General features: G+C 38.0%; 1 protein-coding gene across 1 annotated transcript; it reads left to right on the forward strand.

The window, feature by feature from the left end:
• The first annotated feature begins 816 nt into the window (after positions 1 to 816).
• Positions 817 to 27,809, forward strand: rgs14b (regulator of G protein signaling 14b). The gene is made up of 15 exons (XM_053648607.1): positions 817 to 987; positions 3,678 to 3,699; positions 5,155 to 5,324; positions 8,971 to 9,063; positions 9,338 to 9,481; positions 10,719 to 10,898; positions 14,021 to 14,147; positions 14,263 to 14,315; positions 14,456 to 14,665; positions 14,763 to 14,839; positions 21,212 to 21,338; positions 25,107 to 25,188; positions 26,759 to 26,808; positions 27,063 to 27,165; positions 27,267 to 27,809. The coding sequence occupies exons 1-15, from the start codon at positions 946 to 948 to the stop codon at positions 27,581 to 27,583; spliced, it is 1,797 nt and encodes a 598-aa protein (XP_053504582.1). The 5' UTR covers positions 817 to 945; the 3' UTR covers positions 27,584 to 27,809.
• Positions 27,810 to 27,849: the final 40 nt, after the last annotated feature.

Raw genomic sequence — 27,849 nt, forward strand, 5'->3', positions numbered from 1 at the left:
ATAATTGCATAAATTAACAGAAGTGTTCCTATTAAAGTGGCTGGCGAGTGTATAATACCAATACACGTACACATTTCTGTACAAATCGAGATTAAGATATTCAACTTTTGTTTGTTCAAGGAAGCTTAGAAACAATCCACTGATCTTTTTTAAGGGTTAAAGATGGGCAGGCTCCATTTTTCTAATGCATAGCAATCAATCAAGCAAAGGTTCCCAAATTTAAGTTCATGATTCCTTAATGAAACGATGATAACTACTTATTTCTGACCTACAGAGAGCCATGCCTTTCCAAGAAATCACCAGAGGGTTGTCTCACTTTGGCCTGCGTGCTTCTCTACGTAGACGTCTGGGGAGACACAACACGCTGACGTCGAGCAGGCCTCTCATCCTCACTAAGGTAAAGAAGTCTTTGTGTAAACCTTTAGCTGTTCTGTTGGCTGTAAAATATTCAGTGTTACCACCAGAAGATAAGCTTGTGGTAGTAATTCTCTGAGAAGTTGAAATAAAAGCTCAAGGCTTTTTTTTGGTCCTAATAGTAGTACAATGCAGCCTTTTTTCCTTTTAAAGAACCTTTCTAATTTCTGGTCTTTTTTTGTCCCTCAGAGCTTTTGTAGTCTTTATAGTTACATTGGACCAGAATCTGGAAATTGCTTGATGCTTTTTAATAGCGATTAAGTGTTCACTATGCCTAATGTAAGACTTTTTTGACAGCCTGAATACAGTTTCCTTTGCTAATTATATAACAATGACCAGCACTAAAGTTGTTTCGCAGAAGCATTTTTATTCTCTGAAATACACACACTTCCTCCTGTGGCATGTTGCTATAGCAAGACTTCCTGGTCTACCAAGAAGTTTCATTTTAGTCATAGGCGACAGAGTTCAGACAAATATCAAAGACAACTCATGTTTTTGTAAAGTACCTAAAGTTCTTCTTGTGCTAAGACTATGGCTCTAAAACTGAGTGATGTCGGTGCAGCTGGTGGACAGGTAGGATTCGAGAGGTCTCATTTGTTTCTGGGCATGCGAATGTGAAGTGCTTTTGTATATGAGAATATTATCGCAACTAGTCTGTGTGAAAATCAGCTCGAAGAATAATTCTTTGGATGAAAGAAACTTGATTAGTGAACAGATATGGTGATGTGGTCAGGAATGGTGCTCATTTAATTTGTGTTTAATCACTAGCTAATATATTTCCATATATTTTACATACATTTTCAAGACTAAGTGCTAAGCAGCCTTTGTGTGATAAATTTCTTACTGTAACTGATTGGCAGACATTAGCTTTATTCCATGCTTTTGTTAGTTCAACGATGTACTACGGTTATTTGGAGAATTTTTCTGGTGTTTTTTTTTCTTTGGCTAGTTCTCAATTTCTTTAGGCCTTTTGTATTGGACTTAGACAGTTAAAACACATAAATGTGCAGTTTTATGGATCTTGGAAGCTGACAAAAACTTATTGGGATTATATACAGGTCACTGAAGATAAAATTATTGTACTATCCATTGTGCATTTAACAAATTTACACTTTTATCACTTTTTCTTTGTTTTCAAGAAAGACTTGCCTGTAAAAAACATACCCAGTCATATCATAGCCAGAAACCTTGGGGTGACTTTCGATGGTCACTTGAACTTTATAGACCACATTTCAACAACTGCATGGTCCTGTAGGTTCATTCTGTATAACATCAAGAAAATTAGACTCTATCTTACTGATCATGCCACACAGCTACTAGTCCAGGCTCTTGTGATCTCAAAACTGGACTACTGCAATGCACTACTCCTGAGCCTCCCAGCCAGCTCCAAGACACCTTGTTTTAAACCAGCGCAAAAGCACCTGTGTTACACCCCTCTTTGTCTCCCTCCACTGGCTTCCTGTAGCCGCCCGCATCAAATTCAAGGGCTTGATGCTCACATACAAGACGTTTTCTGGAACAGAACCTCCCTACCTCAATACACTCCTTGAGGTTTATGTTCCCTGTTGCAACCTGAAAATCAGTTAATGACCGACGCCTGGTAGTGCCGGTTCAGCGAGGCACGATATCCCTATTCAGAACTTTCAGAATGACTGTCCCTCAGTGGTGGAATGAACTTCCAACCTCAATCCGAACAGCAGAATCCGTCACTATCTTCAAAAAACAGCTAAAGACCCACCTCTTCCGTGAACACCTAACTAACCCCTAACTTGCCCCTAAAAAAATACTCTGTGCACTTTGGTCCTTTAGCACACAGTTAAAAATCTTGTATGATCGCACTACTTTGTATTGTTCTCTGCTTGATATATCGCTTTGCTTGTATTTCCTTATCTGTACTGTTCTATTTTGGCGAACTTCAAACATACATGCAACATTTTGGACTAAAAAATTGCAACACCAGCAGACAATAGGACTATAGCGAGAAGCATTAGCAACAAGCTAGCCAGCTAATTTTAGTGATAACTCTAACATTGATGAGTACCTTCTCAAAACAGTAGTACTGTACTGTAAAGTACTGTGTCTATACTGTATATTAACTGATCTAAAGCCAATACTGCTATAAAGTAATTTAAAAGTAGAGGATGGGCACTTTACACTGTTCGCAGTGTGAGCGGCCATGGTGATTTGATGTCACTCTGTAAACAGGGAAGGAACTGGTAGTTGAGAAAACTACCTCAAGTTGACGAGTTGAAATTTGAAGCTTTCTGTGACTTTTACTGGTTGTAGGCCGGAATTACAAGTTCCAACTACGCCGGGAACTCAGCATCAGGCTACACTAAAGTTAGCTTGCTGGCAATTGTTAGCAGCTACCTAGCCAAAGTTACTTGCTTAATAGGAATTTAGATACACTTATCTCATCAGGATTCATATCTTTCATTCTGACTCCACTTAACTCTACTCCATGTCATCAGACCTCACTTCATGGACGTGAGTGTGGCAGATGGCTGCTTTCAGAGTTTGACCATTTTGAAAGAGTCTACTTTTCGCTGGAAATCCACGATGATTCATCTTTAGACTAATTTCCATAAAATTTTTAAGATTTGCATTTGTACTGTATTTAGGGTTCTGTTTTTATTCGTTGTTGTTTTTGTTTGTTTTTTTAATCTCAGAGCTGTAACCCATGATTTCAAAATATATGATTTTAAAGCCAAGTCTTACCCCGAGCAAGATCAAAACAAAGAAACAATATTGCCAAAAAATGTACATTTATTTAATACACAGCGGAAAAAAAGTTAATTACAAAAATTAATAAAAAAGTTAATTTAATGTGACGTGTATATAATATAAGAAAATATACAAAATTCATATTAAAATATTCACTTTTATCAGCTTCCAAGCTCCATATAGGCCATTTTTATTGTTGATTTGGTCAGATTTGGTATGAAACCTGTTTTAATCCTTATCCCATTATAATCTCTGCACTTTCTTGCTGTCTTGCTCACTTTCTGTCTCTTCATTCATCCACTTTGTGGCTACGACATTAACAGAAGCTCAAAGTCTTTTTAAAAGAAAAAAACCCCCAGAAATGTAGTGATTTTTTTTTTTGTATTAGTGCGTCTATACTAAACTGGGTGTTTCTGAGAACAACAATAGTGTACGATGCTCATATGAGTTTGATGACTACCATTATTACATTGACATATAGCTGTGACTCATCTAATCTCGTCTCATTTTATCCACTGTAATTTTCTCCCCACCTACAGACTCTGGCTGTCTCAGATGGAGGTGAGCTATGAATTAATAATGCATTAGCAATGAGAACAAACAGCATGAATACCCTGCATTGTACTTCCACTTTACTAGGAAAATCATCAGCAAATCATTAACTCTAATACTGATCATGAGAGAGTGATGTATGTTTGCATGACGTGAATTGAACTTAAGTAAACATTTAACATTTATATATTTGAACTGTTATAATTTGATTAGTAGCCCTTTTAAAAGTTGGAGGACATCATTTGAGCCTACATGTCAGTTCTCAATGAGACTATGGATATGTGTTTTTTATTTTGTTTTTTTTTTACTGCGTAGAATACACACAGTGTTTTTGTGTTTCACATGTGACATCCGCACAGAACACTGTCACAGTATGAGCCTTTTAGTCTGTCATTGACCTGTTTACATCCTGTTTGGGGTGCAGGTGTTACCACAATGACTTCCTCCGTTAGTTCATTATGAATGTGTAGGAGATAATGGCAGAAAGACTGGAAGTCTGGTAGAGCTAAAAGAAACCAAGTGATCCCCCAGAAATGGATTCATACAGTATGCTTGAGTACTAACATTACTGTACTACCATAGCACTACTGTAGTACTTCCATTATACATCTTTGAGGTTATCATGTAAACCATAATCTCATTGTTGAGAGATGTAGTGTTATACCGTTGTAATGGCTCCGACATACTGAACTCTGTTAATGTCAGACTTAACAAAGCAGGCTCATGTTAAACGCTTAGAGCTCATTTTTATAGCTGTCAACTTTAATGATTACTTCCCCAAACGACATCACAAACATCCCTACTCAGTATGCTCGAATCAAAATATCATAAAGAAATGACGAGAAATGTATAACAAAGCTGCATGGCCTAGTTTGCACTATGGTGCAAAAAGTCTTCTTTAAGTGACTCACATTACATTAATCACAGTCATGTTTATCACCACTGGGGAAATAAAATGTCATTATTATAATCTCAGCCGAAAAAATGACTTTTAAACACAGTTTACCACTTAATGTAAAAAAAAAACAACAACATTTTTTATAAGTTGTCATTACATTCTATTTGTCATTTGTATCAGTTTTATCATGTCAGCTTTTAATGTCCACCACTGAAATAAAATAATAATAAAATAAAAAAGACAAAATGGCAGACCACTTGACTAGAGCCCAGTTTGAGATCCACAGCCTTAAACCCTCTAAGATCTCTCAGCCAGTCTAGGTTTGCACTTCTCCTTCTTGTAACTATATTTCTTTCTGTTTTTATTCACTGCAATTGCAGGAAAAGTCGTTGTTGTTATTGTTGTTGTTGTTGTTATTGATGAATAAATGAATAAGAAGCCAAATGGGGTTTAAGGGGTTAAAGGGTTATGCGGTTAAGGGGTCGAATAAGAGCCATTTTGAAATGATGTCATCTTAACTGCAATGAAAAATGAGCACTGAGTTGACATATCTCTCTTATCGTCAGAGCTGAATGCGCTGGAGCCGGTGAAGCGCACAGGCACACAATGCTCCAACAGTAACTCCAGCCTTCCCAGTGTGCCGAGCAGCAGGGCCAGTGGGGTGGGTCGGGTGGCCAGCTGGGCTGTCAGCTTTGAGAGGCTGCTAGAAGATCCACTGGGAGTGCACTACTTCACCGTGAGTCCAAGACCTCCGACTGGTGTCTTTGCCAAACAGATTTTACTGAAGAATGAAAAAAAAATGATCCAAAAAATGTTATATTATCTTGTCATGATAAATTGTTGGGGGATGGGCACGGTGGGTTAGCACGTTTAACCTGCACCCCCGGGTTTGGGAGTTGGAATCCCGCTTCCACCCTGTGTGCACTTGCAGAGCTTGCATGTTCTCCTTGTGCTTTGGGGTTTCCTCCAGGTACTCCAGTTTCCTTCCCCGGTCCAATGACATGACAATGACAAATTGTCCGTAGTGTGTGAATGTGTGTGCGATTGTGCCCTGAGATGGGTTTTCACCTCGTCCAGGGTGTTCCCCACCTGGGATAGGCTCCAGGCTCCCCCGCATTCCTGTGTAGGATGAACAGTATGGAAAATGGCTGGATGGTTGGATGGCTGGATGGATGGATGGATAAATTGGTGATGTGACTGGAAATGTTATAGAGATGCTTTAGAAACTTCAGCCTTCCCATTTTGCCACGCAGCTGCAAAACATTTTTTTGGTGTGGCATGAACAATATCTTGCACTATAACTTCAGTAATACAATAGTTACAACGGTTCTAACTGGAGGTCATTCTGCTAATACTTGACTTAAGGATAGTGTTCATAGGGTTACATGATACCTGCATAAGCCCTCCATAAGATATGGATAGTTTACAAAGGCTTATTCTATGATTTGCCAGCAATTTTTTTTGATGAAATGTGAAGCTAATAACAAAAATCGACCTCACTTCATCCTGGTGCTGATGTAATATTATGTTAGGGCATTTTCCATGTATGATGTGATGATGACTAGAATGTCAAACATCAAAAGCTAATTTGGGTCAGAGGAAATATGCATAACCCTGTCATTATAGTGTCAAGGCTTTGTTATGGGTGTTTATATGGCAAAAAAAAAAGAAAGCAGTTTAATTTAGGGCCATAATGCTGTCATTACTGTCATAACACTGCCTTAAGTATTCATAAAAAATTTGTATGTAGGGAAAAATAATGTGCGCATGGTGGCTTAGTGGTTAGCACATTTGTCTCACACCTCCAGGGTTGGGGGTTCGATTCCCGCCGCGGCCCTGTGGGTGCGGAGCTTGCATGTTCTCCTCATGCTGCGGGGGTTTCCTCTCCCTTTCCAAAGACATGCATTGTAGGCTGATTGGCATGTCCAAAGTGTCCGTAGTGTATGAATCGGTGTGAATGGGTTGGCACCTCCTCCAGGGTGTACCCCGCCTTGTGCCTGATGCTCTCTGGGATAGGCTCCAGGTTCCCTGTGACCCTGAAGGATAAGCGATATAGAAAATGGATGGAAAAATAATCCACTTCAAATTAGGGCTAGAGAAAATATAGCACATGACTATGTTATGACAGTACCGTAAATATTCTTAAAAATGTTATATACAAGAAAATGAATACACTTTCAATTAGGGCTAGAGAAAATAGACAGAACTCATCTTTATTGTGTCATAACATTACCTTAAGTATTCATAAAAGTCTTATAAACAGGAATAAGAAATGTGCTTTATCTTTTTTGCTTGTCACTTGCCAAGAATGCTTCCTCTTCAAAATGAGTCAATACTGACTTTCTAAATGATGCACTTGTCTACAGTTTGCCACTTGATGCTGTTAGTGTTGATTCATAAAAAAATCTAAGCAGGAATAAGTGATGCACTTTACTTTAGACCCAGAGACATGTCTCGCCATTGTAAGATGGTTCCAAATGAGTAATTACTGTCATTGTTAAAACCATCACTATGTATAGTGTTATAGAGCAGGGTTTTTTTTTTTAAATGTTGACATTATTCCCTCCAAGTGCTGAGTTCGGGAGACACTACAGAACAGAACATCTTTATGCTCACGTCTAGGCTCACATTGGTCTGAGGTTTCTAATTTAAACCTCACTTGTCAAGCTTTATCACATTATTAGCATTTTGTCACTGGCATCCGCTGAGCTATAGTCAGTTTTCACAGCTTTTCTCATGTGAAAGTCAGCCCGGAAACCGTTACGTCAACAACAACAAGAAAAATGTCACTTGGTGTCATCTCAACTTGACATTAAAATAGATGAAAGCATGGTAGCTTAGGTAGCTTTGCTTCCTCACAGCACCAGGGTCCCGAGTTCGATCCTGAGCTCAGGTTACTATCTGTGAAAAGCTTTTCTGTGAACTATTCTGTGAATAGCTGTTCTAGTTGTGTTTGCATGGGTTTCCTCAAGGTTCTCCAGTTTCCTCCTACCTCCGATAAACAATTCGGTGGTTGGATTGGCTACAATAAATTGCCCCGAAGTGCATTGTGTGTGTCTTGATGGTGTCCCATCTAGGGCATATTCTAACCCATTGTTCCCAGGATATGCCTCTGATCCACTGTGACCTTGACCAGGAGGTCACTGAAGATGAATGAAGGAATGAATGAATGACAGTCAGTTGCCATGAAGGGCTTATGCAATCCTATGAACACTACGTTTGAGTAAAATGTTACCCACTATATTATATTGAACCTAAAGCAACCATTTATTTTTACGATTTTATTTCATTGTTCAGTGATTCTCAATCATTTTGGAGCCAGAGACCTCTTTAACTATGAAGTAAACTCCACGGACCTACACAAATGAAGAACTACACAAATATTAGGCTTATTATGTACATGTGTACAATAATACAGTATTTTAGCTGTTTATTGGAGCCCTAGAGCTTTATATTCCTAACTGTACCCCTAATTTATATGCCTAATTGTTTTTTAGCCAATCAAACAGGCTAATAAGCTATAACAACTAAATAATAAATACAGTATAATAGCATTGATAATGGTGACTTTTGAGTTCCACTACTGTAACCCAGACCACGCTTTGAGAACCACTGCTCTAACTGGAACCTTCCAGAACCCTATGGCCCTATGCAAGTACCTGTATTGCACAATAAGGATGAATCCCTCTAGTGTGGGTTTAGCTGAGCATTGGTTCTTTGAATACAATGAAGTAGAAAGGAAATGCATCTTGTATACCATGCATTAATCTGGACCAATTTTATGACCGTAAAAAGAACATTTACCAGCAGGAAGTGGAGATCAATCAGTTTAATTCATTTTGAAGGGAGCGTTCGAAGTGAACAGAACACTTGCTAAGAAAGCTTCCTCTTCAAAGTGAGTCAATACTGGATTTCTAAATGATGCACTTCTCTATACTTTACCACTTGATGGTGTGTTAGTTTTGAACTGAGATGTTAAGAGTAGCCGGCTTCCCTGCTGAGGCAATCGACTCACTTCAGTGACTCTTTCAGTTCACAGATTAATACATATTTGCTTGCCAAGCCTCAGGACATTTGTGCCACTTTAGGTACTCAATGAGAAGCCTTTTCCCAAAAGCTTGAGAAGAGGAATCAGCCCACATTATGAGTCATGTTAATTGTCAAGGAGTGTGGAGGTGTGCAGATTGCTGTTGGGGAGAAAACATGTTCAGTGTACAACCAAAACTACATTTTTTCAGCCAACAAATGTGCAGCATGTTAAATTCTATTTATGCTGAAGCTGATTATACACTGCTGCACACACTATTTATTTAGAGATCATGTATTATGGCTGTATATAATGGATAATCTGTAATGTAAATCTGGTTTATTATAATTTACAGGAGTTTTTGAAGTCCGAGGTCAGTGTGGAGAATATTCTTTTCTGGCTGGCGTGTGAGAATTTCCGCAAGATACCAGCCAATAATACTGAAAAGGTACGTTACTGTCACCTCATGTATGCGGAAGAGGGTAGTTAGAGCTTTCCTCCGAGTGTGTTACGCTTCCCTGTCATGCTTCATTAGCAGCAGTTTGAAAAGATGTGGTTGGCTGGCTTCACATGTCTCAGAGGATGTATTGTATTGCCATCACCCTCCACTTCTTCTGTAATATTAGAAGATATGAGTACATTGTTCTCCTATATTACAATATTGTAAGAGAAATATTCAGATTAATTCCAGTTGGCTAATTTGCTTCATTTTGCTGTTTTAGCTGAGCAGGGAGGCTCTCTCAATCTACAACAGTTACCTGTCCAAATGTGCCTGCAGTCCTATCAATATTGACGACAAGGTTCGAGTCGATGAAAAGGATATGCAGCAGCCTCATCCTGAAATCTTTCAAAAAGCTCAGCAACAGGTATTGGATGAAGTAACATGCTTAGACTCATATACATAATTTCGTACACAGTATAACCTGCATTACCTGTTCATACCACACATTGCTATTTCAGTTACACTGAAAGAAGCCCCTATTCGACACTTTTTCCTCATTCTTGTGGAGGTGTCTTATCTTTTCTTTGATGTTCTTCAACCTTTGCTGCTTTTTAGAACCGTTAAATGCTTTTACACTGTCGTGACAGACTGCTTAAACCTGTCAGATAACAGCGATATGATCAGAACAGAGCAACTGCAGCACTGATACACAGGATTAGATTGGACTCCTGTTAATCTCTGGTGTTAATAGGGTCTGCCTTTTACTCAGAACTTCCTATACCATGTTTTATGTGCATTTTCAACATAGAAATGCAACCCTGTAAATACTGCATTTCCCACAATGCAAAGGTCTTAGTAATTGTAAACCATACTTACGATAAAATACTGTAATCTATTTACAGGTAATTATTGTACTGTTACTGTATGTTTCCAGTAATATGCTGTAAAATGTCTGGATGATTTTGAAAGAGGATTTTACATTAATTTAACGGAAGCATAGTGCATTTACTGCAAAAACTGGTAGATCAAATTACAGTATAAACTAAAATATACCTTATATAAAACTACATTTGCTTGATGCTTTTATAAAAAGCAACTTACAACTAAGCAGTTCAATGTTAAACGTCTTGCTTGAGGACCCAGATTTGACAGCTTGGCAGTACTGGGATGTGAGCTCATGAAATTCTGAAGGTCTTAACCGCTGAGCCACCACTTCCCTTATGATTTTGCTAATTCAGCAAGCATACAGTATAAACTTACACTACACCAAAGAGGGTTTGTGTTCACCTAAAAATGCTTAACTAAAGGGCACAAAGAACCGATCCACCAGTTTTCAATTCTCACTCCTGCCTAAAACGCTACTATGGACGCATTGTCTGGTATTTTACTGTAAACCAACGCACTGCTCTAATTGCGCAATCCTTTACTGTACAAGCCTGTAAAACACCAAACAGTATTTTGCTATAAAATAAATACTGCGCATTTACACCAGGTTTTTATAGTGTTATGTTTTAATATTGAATTCCTTCAGACAATGCAAAAACATTTCCTATACCAGTCTTAATTCAGTATCGATGATATAATAAGAATAAAACTGTGTTAGACATAATCTGACCATCTAACCATTTTTTTTCCTTCTTCATCTCTCCATCTACCCACAGATCTTTAAGCTGATGAAGTTTGACAGCTACACTCGCTTCGTCCGCTCACAGCTCTATCAGAATTGCATGCTGGCTAATGTGGAGGGAAGATCCCTGCCAGAGCTTGACCAGTGCCCTAAACCCCCCCTGACCGCCAGACACAGCAGCCCTGCCACCAGGGAGCAGCAGAAATTGAAAGAGGTATAAGATAAATGGATCATAAGGTTTTGCACAAAAATTGAACATAAGGTTTTGCACAAACTTGTGGAGTCCATGCCATATTGCATTACAAATATCATTTGTAATGAGAATTGTTCTATTAAATTTGAAAAATATGCAGTGTTCTCAGACTTTTGGATCCCACTGTAGCATCAAACAAAATGAGGTCCAGAGGTTATCTCACTTGACTTATGCAATAGGCCAGTGAAATGTTACCCCACGATTAACACTGTATAGGCATGTTGATGTTGATATTTCTGTAAAGCTGCTTTGAGACAATGTCTATTGTAAAAAGCGCTATACAAATAAAACTGAATTGAATATAATTGAAAGTTCAGAGTTGACAAGACTTGAATTTTGAATTCCCTTCGATGAGACGTCACCTCACTGTTTAATTTGCCTCATTTTTAAAGAAATTAGCTTGTCAGTCTTTCAAATAGATGTGCAAATGTTTTGGTCACAGCTTTGTTGAAATCTCACAATTTTTTAAGCAATTGGTACAATTACGATGGTTAACAACCTAGATAGATGCATAACTAATGAGATAACAATGTAGATTAACTGTTATAACGTGCTAAAGACTGAAAACTATGGACTATATACTGTGGATGGCAGTTTAAATGGATTATTCATAAGAAATTCAACGTGTGATTCCTGCCCCAATGGGCCTCTATTAATGCTTGTTACAGTTCCCACTTCTAGAAAGGTGAACAAAACAATGGAACATCAGCTTATATCAGTCAAATAGACACTTGTTTAAAAATCTCTAAAACAGGTAAATAGTATTGTTGGGTCTTAGTCCACCTTTGTCGAGTTCAAGTGGAGACCAAGTCCTTAACCATTCAAGTCCGAGTCCATAATGGCCGAGTCCAGAAAGTAATTTAAATTGCAATTGTAAACTCAACACTGAGCTGTTAAATTAATATTTTAACCTTCATAAACCAATGGCAACATAAATGTAACAAGAAATACCATGTTACATCTTACCATTGACATTTAATATTTTTATTTCATATCATCAGCACCTCAACTAGTTTCCTATCAAAAAATAGTTTCAGTGAAACTGGAAAGGGATATAGAGGTACATGTAGAACTTTTATTATATTACAAGTGTATGAAAATACAAATATAGCTGTTTTGTTGTTATATCACACTTTATTTTGTCCTCCAGTTCGAGTTATATAGGCTGAGAGAGAGAGAGAGTACAGAGTAGCATTTAGCAGCATGTCATAACAAGCTTCATGCTTTATTACTGCTTTTAATCTGTCTATGAATGACAACAATCATTTCAACACAGCTCTGTTCTTGTAACTTTTTTCATTTTAATTCCTAAAATGAAAAAAGAAAATCCCTATCAGCAGGGTTTATAATATTTCCTACATTAAGAAGTACATTTCACATTTTAAGTGAAATACCAGACTGGAATCAGCAAATGCTAATGTTCAGGGGCAGGCGATATGACTACAATCTTATTTCTCAGGGAGGTTTATCAGTAGTGTTCAAGTAAGAAATACTACGGAAATTGAATAAAGCAATTAAATGTAAAATAAAATAGACTTCACTGTGTGCCATATACAGTGATTCTTATTAAATTTATTGAAGTTATTCAGTCAGTGAGTGAGTGATTTTCTCTTTGTCTTTTGTTGTTTGATGAACATTAATGACACAGACAGCAGCAGGTTTATTAGACTTATTAGACTCTTTAAGACCTAATGAGATTATCTTTATGGAATAATACCCAACAAAGTTTGCTTAATTGCAGAAAAAAGGTGTTTGGTAGTGACTTTCCTTCATGTTACACACAGATTTTTAGTCTTTTACCTCAAAATGATGGGACCTATCTACTCACCATGTAGCTATGAGAGAGAGGGACACAGGAATGTTTCCTGATCAAAAATGTAGGGGTGTGGTTAAAATCAGTCTCAGCCAGTGGACTAAAACATACACTGTTTCGGTAGTGACATGAAAATGCGGGACACATTTTTTTTTACATAAAGTTTCATGATGTACAAAGAAAATATAATTTTTTTTTTTAACTTCACATTTTTAAAAAAATCAAAAAGATAAAAACAACAATGGAATAAAATGCAAAAATGATTTCAATATCATTTTCATAAGTTGAAATTTAGGGGTTATGGTTCGGGACAGCCCCCTCCCAATTGAAATTTCCCAATAAATGATGATTTTATATATATTAAGCTTACTGATATTTGAAATATTATTGTGGGTTTCAATAGATAATAGAAGGATCTTAGTAAATGCTTTTAAAATGGGTTTTTCGGTTGTGGGACAGAAGTTTGCACCAATTCTGTAGAATGGCCCATAAAGTCAATTTTAAATAGATGAACAAATTCAAATAATACAAAGACAGGTATGAACTGTCAGAAACGGATACTTAGCTAGATTCGCTAGTCGGATATAAGTTGTCGATGTAACTTGAAATATATAATTTGAAGCCCTTCTCCTTCTTACTGTTGGGTGTAACAGCTAACTGCCTTACACTACAATTAATGTCATTCATGGTAATCTGGGGAAGCTCTTGAAAACAGTGAGTGTAATATGTCATACTCTCCTTCACACAGTTATCGCTAATAGCGAAAACGGCTTCTGGCGTGGCACAGGATGTAACTGAGCTGGCTGAGACAAAACGTAGAATCGATCGTGCATAGAGTCCATTTGGTACTTGCATGATGAGGCGGCTTTCTGTGCTGCTTGGTCAGGCAGGGAGACATTCATTAATTTCTTGTTATCTTAATTTTATGTTGTTATTTATTTTTCTATCTTTCTTTTCATGTTACACATGACGCAGACTCGACTGTACTCTGAAAAATTTCCGAGTCCAAAATTACAGAGTCCGTGTCAAGTTCCAGTACAAATTTACCAGAGTGCTTGACAAGTCCGAGTTCGTTCATAATTGGACTCCTGGATAGAGTACCCAAACTCTAGTAAATAGTATTTCAACAGAATTTAAAATGAATGGAGTTGTGAATGAGGACTTTATTAAGATTAAGATTTGTTGAATGTTAGTATCTCATCTAGCCCTATGGATGGACTGCCACTGTTTGTTTTGTTGCACTGATTAGCAAAATTACCTGTTTTTATAGAAAGCAAAGGTCAAGTTAGGTAAGACTGCAGGAGGAGAGACAGATGATGTGGTAGAGAGGAGGAAAATCACCTTGCAAGGGAAGATAAGCTGGGAGAAGCGCAAAGAGAAGAGAGGATCCTGGGGAGGTGAGAGATACTTTAAAAGACCAAGGACTCCATATGACATGCTAGAGAGTCAAGGTGTGATTAGTCAAGGTGTGATTAATCAAGGTGTGATTTGCTCATCTATATTTCATTACAGAATCACAAATGACTGGGAGACCTGGGAGACCTGGATCTTTTCACAGTGCAGAGGTGGCCTGACATGAATTTCCTTTTATCTAACAATATCTGACGTTCTAGAAATCATAACTGTTTGTTGAGTGAGTCTTTATATGCTGTGACATCTGTGTGTGTGTGTGTGTGTGTGTGTGTGTGTGTTTCTGTTGGTGCAGGTGGAACAGTTAATTGCTCGTTCCACTGACTCTGCAAGTGAGTTAAAGAACACGGCCGATAAGTACTGCTGCGTGTTTTTGCCTGATGGCACGGCCTCGCTGACCCCTGCCCGACCTGGTACCACTATTCGTCGCATGCTCACAGGCCTGTGTGAGAAAAGAGGGCTTCCCCTGTCCGACATCATCATCTACCTTCAGGGGAAAGACAAGGTGGGTTCTTTCTACTCCTCATCTTCAGGTGCTCTGTTTTACAGTCTCTTTGTTTTGCTAACTTGTTGTTGTGCTAACATGATCTAAAATTCCACAGCAACCACTTTCTCTGGACCAAGATAGCTCGGTGTTAAAGGACCAGCAGGTTCTTCTGGAGCTGCGAGTGACTTTTGCGTGAGTGTTTACACCCTGCCTTAACTTATGGTTACTTATTAACTTCTTGAGCTAATAGGATAACAAGAAGCTCTACCAGATAAGGCAGACAGCTGCTTCTGCAAAGTAGATCCAAGTCATAGTGCCATTCCTACAGAGGAATCAATGTAAAAAGATTGTTGTGAGTTAAACCTTCAGGTTGCCCAATAATGAAACAGCCTGGCAATGGTTTTTTTTTTTTTTTTTTTTACCACATTTTACCACATAGCTACCAAGCAAATGCACCTTCCTCTGCAACTAAATGCATATTTTACTCATGCTACATTAAGTTACAGCTGAATAGGAAGTGCTATCTACCGTCTTCCACATACAGTGGGGGAAAAAAGTATCGAATGCGTCAACATTTTTTTCAGTAAATATATTTCCAATGAGGCTATTCACATGAAATTTTCACCAGACATCAGTATTAACTCAAGAAATCCGCAAAAAAATAAAGAATTCAAAACAATAAAGTCCATAAATAAAGTTATACGTAATAAAGTGGAATGGCACAGTAAAAAAGTATTGAACATGCTAAGAAAAAGCAGTTCTCCAAGGCAAGGTAAGGCAAGGAACCGGCTGAAATCCGTAAGTAGTTAGAAAGTAATTCTACCTCCTATCTGTGTAAATTAATATCAGCTGGGTTAGCAAATTGATGATCTATAAAAAGGCTATTCATGTTACACAAGAAACATCTCAAGATGGGTAAAATCAAAGAGCTCTCCCAAGACCTTCACAACCTTATTGTTGCGAAACATATTGATGGAATCGGATACAGACGTATTTCAAAACTTATGAATCCTCCAGTAAGCACCATTGGGGCCATTATCCACAAGTAGAAGCAACATCAGTCTGTCATCAACTGGCCATGCACAGGAGCTCCTCGCAAGATTTCAGAAGAATAGTCAGAAGAGTAGCCCAAGAGCCAAGGACCACTCAGAAAGAGCTCCAGAAACACTTGGAGGCAGCAGGTACCATCGTCATAGAGAAAACAATAGGCAATGCATTCCACTGCTCACGCTCACCCAGCAAGAATCCATTACTAAAGAAAAGGCATGTTGAAGCTAGTTTAAAATTTGATACAACTCATTTGGACAAGCCTATGAAATACTGGGAGAGTGTAGTCTGGTCAGACGAGAGCAAAATTGAACTTTTTGACTGTAATACTACACACCATGTTTGGAGAAGAAATGGCACTGCACATTGCCATAAAAACACGATACCAACAGTGAAGTTTGGAGGTGGAAGCCTTCATGGTGTAGGGCTGTTTTTCATCGCATGGTACTGGCAGACTTCATATAATTGAAGGAACGATGAATGGAGCCCTTTACCGGGAGATTCTTGAGAAGAATCTGCTGCCATCCACCAGGATGATGAAGATGAGACGTGGGTGGACTTTCAGCAGGACAACGATCCAAAGCATACAGCAAAGGAGACTCTCAATTGGTTTCAGAGAAAAAAATCAAGGCATTAGATTGGCCCAGTCAATCACCTGACTTCAATCCAATTTAACAAGATTTAAAGGCAACAAGTTTAGAAGAATGGGCCAAAATCACACCTGAATACAGCGGCCGATTAATTTCTTCATAGAAGAAGTGTCTTGAAGCTGTCATTACAAACAAAGGTTTCTCCACTAAGTATTGAATACATTTCACTTAGCGTATTCAATACTTTTTTCCTGTGTCATTCCTGTTTATTACACATTTATATTCATTTATGGACGTTAATGTTTGGATTTCTTTGTATGTGTGGATTTCTTGAGATAATACCAAATTCTGGTGAAAATTTCATGTGAATAACTGCACTGGAAATGTTGACGCATCCAGTACTTATTTCCCCCACTGTACATTGCCACCCCTCCTACCTAGAGAGCACGGACAATGGCTGTAACATTGTCAGGATTTAAACTTGTGATGCTTTTCTCTTGTGCCACTTGGAAGTCCGTCAGACTATATTCCTTCATTCATTTGTTATAAAGGCACATTCCAGACTTTATTCAAACTCAAATTCAACGGCTAATTAGAAAATGTCACTTCAAACTCACACAATTCAAATATGCAGTTGCATTTGTGTGTGAAGAATCCATTCAGCCCAAAGCAAGATAATAATTTAGTTGTGAAATATCCTATTTAGCAAGAGCGAAAAATGTCCTTAGCGATTGTGATCGCCGTACCGTTTTAAATGAGAATTTGCCACAAGTTTCTTACTTCCTCCAGAACACTCTATGTTCCTTGCAAACTCCTGCATGCACCATTTGATTGACAGGTCTACCACGTTGACAGTGAAGATGCAAATGCAAACAGGATTGCCAAACGAGTCTTATTTCTGCCCGATTGATGGAGGATTGATAAAATACTGTTTAAATCAGCATGGTTGATGAAATCTAGCAGCTTGAGAATCCAATATGAAACTATAAAATGAATATTAGGAAAGGCCATTAAATTCAACATAAACAGTAGATCACTGAACAATATAGGTATCCAGTAATGTTTTTTTTTTAAACCACAATACAATATATACTCATAGCTTCTGCTTATAATTACATATTACTTATTTTTATATCTATGTATTTCGGTGAGTGGAAAAGTATTGAAAGATTTTAGTGTAATAAAATGTTGTACCATCAGGATATACATTTATTTTACAGTCTTCAACATATCATCAGTGTGAGGTACTGTATGTATAGAGTAAATTACAGCGGACCTAAATTCGAACCCTGTGGTACTCTCAGTAACTAAGACTGAGATCTTTGTCCACAACTGCATATTAAGTTCTGTGTGTCTGGAGCCAGCTACACACTTCCTCATCCAGTCTAATTCAGGGTAACCTTTTCAACTATAGTGAGTGTTCACTCAAGACAGATGCTTTAGGGCAGAACTGCTCCATCTGGGGAACATTGTGTCTCTGCAGTAAAGCTGCTTTGTCCAGCTCTTAGATGGATTAGACGTTAAAGAGGTAGATATAGAGCAAGTACACACTTAACAAGGACTTGATATTTTGCCAAACATAAAAATGTTGACATTGGCTGATAATTCAGATTAGTTTTTATGAAATGTCAGTACTGAGGCATTGTGTTGTGCTAAAGGTGTAATTATTAATGAAACTGCAAGAGGACATTTATCAGTGTCAATGCCATACAGGACATTTAATATATTATTTAATATAAAAAAGGTTGTTATTAAATATTTCAATAAATATATCCTAGAAGCAGTTCTCCTAACATTTTAATATTCTAACATTCCCTATAGGGCAGTGATTACACACCAGGCAGTATTTGTATTACAAAGTACATGGATCAGCCACTGACTGGTGAAGTGAATCACATTGATTACCTCATAACAGTGGCACCTGTCAAGGGGTGGGATATTTTAGGCAGCAAGTGAACAGTCAGTTTTCGAAGTTGATGTGTTGGAAGCAGGAAAAATGGGCAACCGTAAGGATGTGAGTGACTTTGACAAGGGCCAAATTGTGATGGCTAGATGGCTGGGTCAGAGCATGTCCAATACGGCAGGTGTTGTGAAGTGTTCCCAGTATGCAGTGGTTAGTACCTACCAAAAGTGGACCAAGGAGGGACAACCAGTGAACTGGCGACAGGGTCATGGGCGCCCAATGCTCAGTGATGTACGTGGGGAGCAAAGGCTACCCCGTCTGGTCCAATCCCACAGAAGAGTTACTGTAGCACAAATTGTTGAAAAATGCTGGTTATGAGAGAAATGAGTAGGAACACACAGTACATCACAGCTTGCTGCGTAATCACAGACCGGTCAGAGTGCCCCTGCTGACCCCTGTCCACCACTGAAAGCACCTACAAAGGGCCTGTGAGCATCAGAACTGGACTATGGAGCAATGGAAAAAGGTGGCCAGGTCTGATGAATCATATTTCCTTTTACATCATGTGGACGCCTGTGTGTGTGTGCGTCATTTAGCTCAGGAAGAGATGGCACCAGGATGCACTATGGGAAGAAGGTAAGCCGGTGGAGGCAGTGTGATGCTGTGAGCAATGTTCTGCTGGGAAACCTTGGGTCCTGGCATTCATATCGATGTTACTTTGACTCGTACTACAATCATTGCTGCAGACCAAGTACACGCCTTCATGGCAATGGTATTCCCTAATGGCAGTGGCCTCTTTCAGCAGGATAATGCTCCCTGCCACACAGCAAAAATGAAGGAACATGACAGTTCAAGGTGTTCACTTGGCCTCCAAATTCCCAAGATCTCAATCTGATTGAACATCTGTGGGATGTGCTGGACAAACAATTCTGATCCATGGAGGCCCACCTCGCAACTTACAGGAGTAAAAGAATCTGGTGCTAACGTCTTGGTGCCAGATACCACAGCACACCTTCAGAGGTCTTGTGGAGTCCTGACGGATCAGAGCTGTTTTGGCGACACAAGGGGGATACAATATTAGGCCAGTGGTTGTAATGTTATGGCTGATCAATGTATATTGGCAAGGCAATTACTTCTACAAAATGTAGTAGGAAATTGGATTTCTGAGACCAATTTTATAAGCTATAAGCCAAATATATCAATCTTAATGATTAGTTCATATCATCAGATTGCAAAATAGAGCATCTGAAGTTAATATGTATTCTGGCAAACATATGAAATACCGCCCAAACACATTAAAACTGTCTGAATGCCAGATTCTGTAATGGAAGCACCAGTCTTTCAGCCATGTGTGCAGTGAAATAAAACCCAACAAACAGTCTGCTATGACTGTGGGCCAGATATTAGCACTCATCACAGTCTTTACTAATCTTAACATGGTCCTTAAACACCTGAGGTTCCTATAGCACGTTATTATTTGAGCCCACATGCACATTAATCTCCAAGGGTGTGCTCAAAAATAGCAAAGCTGTGTTACATTAATGCTTACCTGACTCAGTTGGTTGTTGATTAGAACTATTATGGGCAAAAGTGCAATTGTGCTCTGTGCGCAAGGATTTTCATGCTTCTGATTACTTTGCTTAGGAGTTAAATAATGGTGGTCCTCAGGGTCGGTCCTTGGCCCTTTATTTTTATCTTTTATTTTCTGCTTCTGTCATGATTTTCATTGCTATAGTAATAATAACAACAACAACAATAATAATACCACCAGCACCACCATCACCAACAACAACACAGATTTATGTAACTACCAAAGCTAACACTACACTGCCATCCCAGGTACCACAACCTAATCTAATGGCCTAATCATCTAGACAAAAGAAGTTTAGTTTATTTATTCAGTTTTTCAAAGTATATAAATTCAAGGTCAAAATTTGACATTTAAAATGATTGATAATTAAAGTAAATAAAGATATAAAACTATTGACCTTGAATTTATTTGGTTTGAAAAACTGAATAACTAACTAAACTTCTTTTGTCTAGATGATTAGACCATTAGATTAAATTGTGTGTCCCCTTCATTCTTCATTACGGACCAAACATTACAGTTCTTGACTACAGAATGAAATCAGAAAATAGGAAGAATAGTTACTATGACATAGACTAACAAATGATACAGACAGCAAACACAAAATAAAACTTGGCAAGTAAGCTGGATAAGACACCGCTGCTCCCAAATATCAACACCTATAAGAAATAAAAGAGCAAAACCCCACCTGCTGTCTGTGGTCTAAGTCAAAGTGCAAGTAAATGCCAGGTCATTATGAAAATACCAAATTCAACAGTTAGCAAATAGATTACTAAATATGTCTTGGAGGTACACTCACTTCCTGTTGCTTGACACTGCACTTCTTTTCTGGTCATCTGCCAAGTTCTACCAGCCAGCTCTCCCCTATCATATGACAACTACTATCTGGGGGAGGTGTTACCGAACACATGCTTCCTCCAAGACACGTGAAAAGCCAGCCATTCGCATCTTTTTGAACAGGTGCTCATGCTGTGTCACAGGGCAGCGTAACACACTCGGAAGAAAGTGCTATCTGCCATCTTCCACAAACATGAACAAACAGACATGATGATTGGCTTGTGTCACTGTGATTGACAGGTAGAGAGTATGTCACGCCCACTTGGCTGATTACGCTCCCTTGGCTCCTGGCCACAGAAGGCTGTGGATTTGAACTTGGTTTTCTCTTGCACCACTCAAGAGCCCAATTCTGCACTTCTTGAATATGCAGCATTTCCTGTCCATGGTATGCTGCAGGCATACAGTACATGCGGCCTATTATATGCTCTTGTGTGTGTTGTCTTACCTTATACCCATTGTATATTGTCTGTATAATGTATTTATTGTTTGTTACACACAGTCTTCTGGGCTCCCAGCATCTCATCCCACTTATAATTTCTTTAACTATGTACACTGATGATTTGCATGTATTAATGTTGCACATTGTGTGTCTTATCCAGTCTGGAGGTAGCGTTCACAGGTAAGAGTGTGGCTATGGTGGTGAAATCCAACAAGACCCTACAGGAGGCATTGGCTTCACTTCTCCAAAAACACCGTCTCCAGCCCCAGGATGTCTTCGTCACTATGGTGAGCACTGCCTTCCAGTGACTGGAAGTTTGTCCATTCCTTCACACGACAAAGCTTTTTTAAAGGTTGTATTTGGATTTGTCAACTTAAGTCCATAAGTTACATGCAGATGTTGTGTATATTTATGCTGTACTGGGCTTTGTGCTTAAACTGAATTTCCAGTCTAACATTACCAATATGCAGTTTGCACTTCCAAGGTTGCCAGATCTATTCTTTTGAACTATTGGAGGTTTATTTTTTTTTTTACGTGTCTATTCTACCACCTTTAAAGAGACGTTTCCTTTAAGCCTGAAAAAAATCAGCGGATCGAAAACACATACTGACAAAGTGATCTGCATTTTTTATCCTGTCAGTTGCAATAAGATTATGCTGTACTGTAGCATAAAGCAAGAGAGAATAAAAAGACCGTTTAGACGAATACAATTATATATGAAAAGCAGACAAAGCTTCAAATAAACATTTGATCTAATTGTGGTCTAATATGTTGCATATCTATAAACTCAGCAAAAAAAGGAGGAGACTGTATTTTAAAGATCAACTTGTAAAATCCAAATAAGCTTTACAGATCTTTATTGGAAAGGGTTTAAACAATGTTTTTTTCATGCTTGTTCAAGGAATCATAACAATTACTGCACATGCAGAAGAGTCCTTAAGACACTAAGGTGGTAGGCAACTAATGTAATTAAGGTCTGCATTTATATAGCACTTTTTTAACTTTAGTGGTTCTGCAAAGCGCTTTACACTGGTTCTCATTCTCACACACACACCAGTGGTAGCAGAGCTGCCATGCAAGGCGCTAGCTTGCCACTGGGAGCAGCTTGGGGTTCAGTGTCTTGCCCAAGGACACTTTGGCATGTGAAGTCATGTGGGCCAGGAATCGAACCACCAACCCTATGATTAGTGGACAACCCGCTCTACCACCTGAGCCACAGCTTACACAGTTACACTAAATTAGGACGTTAAAGAGACATTTAACCGACCGAAAAACACCAGAAGAAAGATGTCTAGGGTTCCTGCTCACCTGCATGAACATACCATAGGCCTGCTGCAGGGAGGCTTTAGGACTGCAGATGCGGCCAGAGCAATAAACTGCAATGTCTGTAATGTAAGATGCCTAAGACAGTTCTACAGGGAGACTGGAAGGACAGCTGATCGTCCTTGCAGTGGAACATTACATCAGGCGCCACGGTAACAATTTCTTTTAGGAGCACTTTTTATTACAAAAATTTAGGAGCACAGTTGAAGTTTAGGTTTTTTTTTATTTTTATCATTCTTATTTATTTATTTATTTATTTATTTTAGAGATGGTAACGTACCACAATATAACACACAAGAAGGCATGAGAAAACTTGAGCTGGTCAATTATGACAGAATTTAGGAACATAGTGTGAGCCATGACAAATTAATTTATCTTCTGATAAACTAAATGTAATATTTTCAGTTAATTTTACAGGCTGTATGAAAAAACAACCGTTAATCTATTCCACCTTGTAAACAAATACAATAAACATCAATGTTCAGTGTTTGCAGTCTGCTCCTCTTCAATATATTTAAAGCTACACTATTAGACATTTTCCACTGTCATGGTTCTGAGCTGGAGTCAGATCTCGAACAGCACTGAGTATATTGTGTATATATCTGAATAATCTTATAAAGGATGTGATTGGGTGAGTTCATTTACCCATCAGATGCAAAGCGCTTTAGTTTAATGGTGTTCATTAGGGATGCACCGATCGGGATTTTTACGACCAAAACCGATCCAGATACCAATCTTTTCTTGTTTAAGCTTTAATCAGGAGGTCTGTCATAAACAGTTAAATGTAAGCTCTCTGCTCATGGTCACTGTTAATTGAATTAAAATAATAGCAATGAGAAATACTGTTGGTTAATTGATAAATAAACAAGCATAAAATATTTATTTTTAAATATCTTAAACAATAAAGAGTCCCAATTAAAAGTAGACTAACACAAACATGATCCACATTAGGAAAAAGGCTAATAGCCTTCTAAGGAAATAGCGAACTAAGCTTAATGTCAAATTGATATTAAGTGCAACCCATTGTAATTAAACATTATTTCATTTATCATTTTATTTGTATTTTATGAAGTTATTATAATATCTATTTTTTTTTTTAGATTAAATGATTTATTTATAACTAAACACATTTTCTGTCTTTATATTTTAGTAGTTTTATTTTTGTTTATTTATCAGTTGTTCCTTTTAGAGTGGTTCCCCCAGGACAGTGTTGCCATGTCTGCTGATAATATTGAGTTATTTTGGGGGATTAAATAAAAACATGGAAACTGGAGTTAACTTTTCTAGTGATATCTGGCAACCCTGAGTTTAAATGAAATGAGTGCGCTGTGTTTTAGAGTGCTGAAGAGAGTGAAGGAGAGCGGCAGTGTACTGTATGTTTACAGATGGAACAGTTGCTACTCTTGATTATGATTGGTGAGGAATTATTTAATAAAGAGGTTTGAATTAAACTGACAAATCTGGTGCAGTCCATGAGGATGAGATGCAGTGTAGTACTTAAAGCAGCTGGAGGCCACCACATACTGACTGTTACTTTTGATATTGACCCCCGCTTTGTTCAGGGACTCATTATTCCATTTCTGTTCATCAAATGTCTGAGAATCTTGTTCAGTTTATGTCTCAGTTGTTGAATGATTTTATGTTAATACAATTTTTACACATGTTAAGAAATTTGCTGAAAATAAAAGCAGTTGAATGGGAGAGGATGTTTCTTTTTTTGCTGAGTATATTTAAGGCTTATCGTCATGAACAGGAAGTGAAAAAAAGTAGCAGTAGCAGAAAGTGTTGCACTTAAGCAGTAATAAAAGCTGATCAAATCACTGATTTGAACCAGTGAACTAAATTATTCGTTTGTTTTTTTTCTTTCTTCTGACAGTGTCGTAAACTGGATGCACAATTTAATACGACTACGAGATGTTCTTTTGTGCGCGATGTACTTTTTACATGCTTCCATTACACTATGCTATTTGTGCATGTTTTGGTTAATTTGAGCTTCTTATGTCCACAGTCTGATGGATAAATTAACCAAGCAGCCAACTGCTTTAGCTCAGTTTAAGTAGGCCTAAACCGAGTTCTTAAATGTATTGTAATTATCTGTGTGCTTTGAGATAAGTGTCATCTCTAATTAATATCCTGTTTACTCTGATTTCCTCAGTGGACACCAAATTAAAACAAACAAACAAATATGTTTCCCCTACAGGGAAGATTCATATGATTAATTCATTCATTCATAATATAATCATATATATCTATTAAATGTTACCCTCAACAATTTTCATGTGTATTTACATTGTCCAAGACATATTTAAGGGTGACATATTCTGGTTACAACAAACTGTCAGATAGTGGTGCTGGACTTGATTCTCTTCCTCGCTGGAGATTTTTCACAAAAGAAAACTTGACTAGAATTCAAGGACAGAATTGCACATAACTGAGACATGTCTTTGTTTCCTTCATATCTGCATAACTGAGTAAAGCTTACTGTAGTTACGTCTGAGGTCCTACATTTTAGTATTAACTCCTAAATACAATCTGTGTGTCAATCTGAATACAGCTCAAAAAAGACTATTTTGTGACTGTGTACTTTTCTGTTTATTAGATATCTGAGGTTCTATAAGAAACATATTTTATGTATTTCACTTAGAACATAAATGATGACAGTATACAGATATGTGAAGTGTTTTGTGGAAACCGTTACTTTATGTCTCATCCTGTCACCTTTGCTCTCTCAGAAAGGAAGCCAAGAGCTGATAAACATGAACACAATCGTCACCAACCTGGCCAGCAAGACACTAACCCTGGACAAAGTAAAAGGTATCTGGTCCATGCCACACAATCCTAATGACTGCAACGTGATATCATGATAGTAGACCAGTTCGCACAGTAGTCTTACCCATGGCTGTAACTAGCTATGGAAAGATTTTTAAAGATTTATACTAGAGATGCACCGATGTATCGGCCAATATTCGGTATCGGCCGATAAAGGCAATTTTTCACGGCCGAAACATCCGACGATCAGGGCCGATTATATCCTGTCAAATAAAAAAGAGGGCAGAAAAACACATCAAATTCATGCTGTGTGTAAAGATGATGTCTCTTGTGTGGAATGATGACAAAACTGCAGTTTGTAAGCTCTGCACTGATAAAATTTTTACAATAGACGCTACAGCAGAGAAGCGGGAGTTTCAGTGTCGAGTCAAAAAAATTTTTTTCCGTGCTGCTCACGCTGAATTAAAGTGTCAGTACAATGTTGAAAGATTTAAATGAAGATGAGTTGACAAAAAAGTATATATTACATCGAAAAAAGATATTTTTAGAGTAGTATATTTCATATCCAGTTAATGTTAATATATATAAAAAATATATTATATATTACCAGTTTGATGTTCAATGATGAAATAGAAATGCTTTTGTTTGTGGTGAGTGAATGTGAGACTAACATGAGGTTTTTTAGATTTCATTCAATTAATTCTGTTAATATGAATTAATAACATTCAATAAGTTAAGAAATCTTACTTTAATCTTCAGAATTTAGTTAATGTGTTAATGTTAATTTGAGTAATGTGTTTTCTGTTTATGAGACCAGTTACTGTGAAACAACTTGTTGAAATGGAGAGAAAAGTTTTATTTTAATTTAAAAGAAGGTGTAAAAGGCAGAACTATCGTTATCGACCGATATCACTCTGAATAATCGGTTATGGGTATCGGCTGAGAAATGTAGTATTAGTGCATCTCTAGATTATACACATATATATGGTGATTCACACTAACCACTAGAGGCCAATCATCTGTATTTAAGATATTTCTAGACACTAGAAAAGAATACATGCAAACTTTCTAATGAATTGTTGTATGTAACGTCTTTTTCTTAGAATAGATTGTTCATTTTGTGTATAAGGTTCAGCAACTTGAACAGCCTATAATGTACAACATGTCTGGAATGTGAACCTCAATAAGGTTTCATTTTGGAAGGGATACTGCCCTGGTCTTATCACATAGCATGAATCCTTTGAGATATCCATTGTCAGACTTGCCTCCATCACTACACACACTTACTTGGACTGCATTGTCTCTTAACATTTTCTGTTCATCTCTTGCATGAGTGGGTCACGACTGGATTGTCCCCACCATGCAAGAGGGCCAGTGCCTGTGTATATCATGTCTCTAAGAATTTGTGTTATGTGGGACTCTGCCATGTCTAGTAGACTCTAATGTACACGCTTGTACTCTTGTAAAAAAAAAAATGTATACTCCTTTTAGTAAATGCTTTAAATTCAGACACATCTTAATGTGTATTTTACAAAAGTAAGAAACCCTTGTTGATTTGCGCATGGAAATTGTTCACTATAGTACATATCTTGATGAATTTATCTATCATGATCAGGTATGGACCAGGTCCTTGGCTCTAAGACAACTCCTGTCCCAGCTTTACAGGTAAATTGATGGAAACATTCTAATAATTATTAATTGAAATGGAAAATTAATTGCCAAATGTTCAGCCACTTTAATAGAAACAGTAACATCCTTACCCATGGTCATTCATGTAATTCTCTGATCAGTCAAACATTTGTTTATGCTTATTTCCCAATTTCAATAAAGACACCAACTGCCATTTTGTTTCTTAAATATTAGAAACACATTTTCTCCATCAAGTAACAGGTCATAAGAATCTTTCTTTGTTTCCCCAGGCACGCCGAGGCGCTGTGGATGTTGATCTGAGCACCACAAGTTTTTATCGATCAAATCCCAAACAGAAAAACCCTGCTATGAGAAGAGCCTATGATATGGAAGGTAAGGTTTAGTCTTCATTAATAGCTTCATGTAGAGAGTACATCAGTAGGATTCTTCAGGCTGGAATGTTTAATCTCTCCTTTTGGCTGAAACTGTTACAGGTCTAGTGGAGCTGTTGAACCGAGCTCAGGGCTGCAGTGCCGATGACCAGCGTGGCCTCCTGAGAAAAGAGGACCTGATTCTGCCTAACTTCCTCCAGTTGCCTCTGGAGGAACGCGACGAAGAAGAGGAACAGCAGGAGGAGCAAAGGAGTGCAGATCCTCTGGCATTCAGGTCCACAGAAAGTCTAGGAGAACCCACTTCAAACACGAAAGGAGATGCGGAAAATTCCTCCATGTCTTCTCATTGCTCCACAGAGCCTGTAGACAGGAAGCTAACTAATGAGTGTTCCAATTCAGCTCGGGAAACAGTGGTATGAGGTGGAGCTCTGCCATAATGGATGTATTTCTATTTTGAGAGTGCTTGCTCTGAACTTGAAGGCTGCTTCGGTAATGGAGGACACTTGGCTCAAAGACCTTTTTGGACTTGGTTTGAGGAAGTGATGAGATGTTTACAGTTCTTGTGGATCAGCACAGTGTTCAGTGGAGTGTATTTATTTGAAAATGATTGTCAAATGTCAAATATATATTGATTGCTTTAAGAAAGACCCTGTATTTCTTTTATGTCTTTAGATTGCACATTTTC

The sequence above is a fragment of the Ictalurus furcatus genome, chromosome 18, assembly GCF_023375685.1.
Source record: "Ictalurus furcatus strain D&B chromosome 18, Billie_1.0, whole genome shotgun sequence".
NCBI classification, from domain to species: Eukaryota; Metazoa; Chordata; class Actinopteri; order Siluriformes; family Ictaluridae; genus Ictalurus; species Ictalurus furcatus.

Bases quoted from the DNA above. Each gene is read 5' to 3' on its own strand.
- rgs14b (XM_053648607.1), top strand. From the start codon at position 946: ATGGCTCTAAAACTGAGTGATGTCGGTGCAGCTGGTGGACAG. The intron at 9,064-9,337 runs GTACGTTACTGT...TTGCTGTTTTAG, and splicing joins CAGCCAATAATACTGAAAAG to CTGAGCAGGGAGGCTCTCTC. The intron at 10,899-14,020 runs GTATAAGATAAA...CTGTTTTTATAG, and splicing joins AGCAGCAGAAATTGAAAGAG to AAAGCAAAGGTCAAGTTAGG.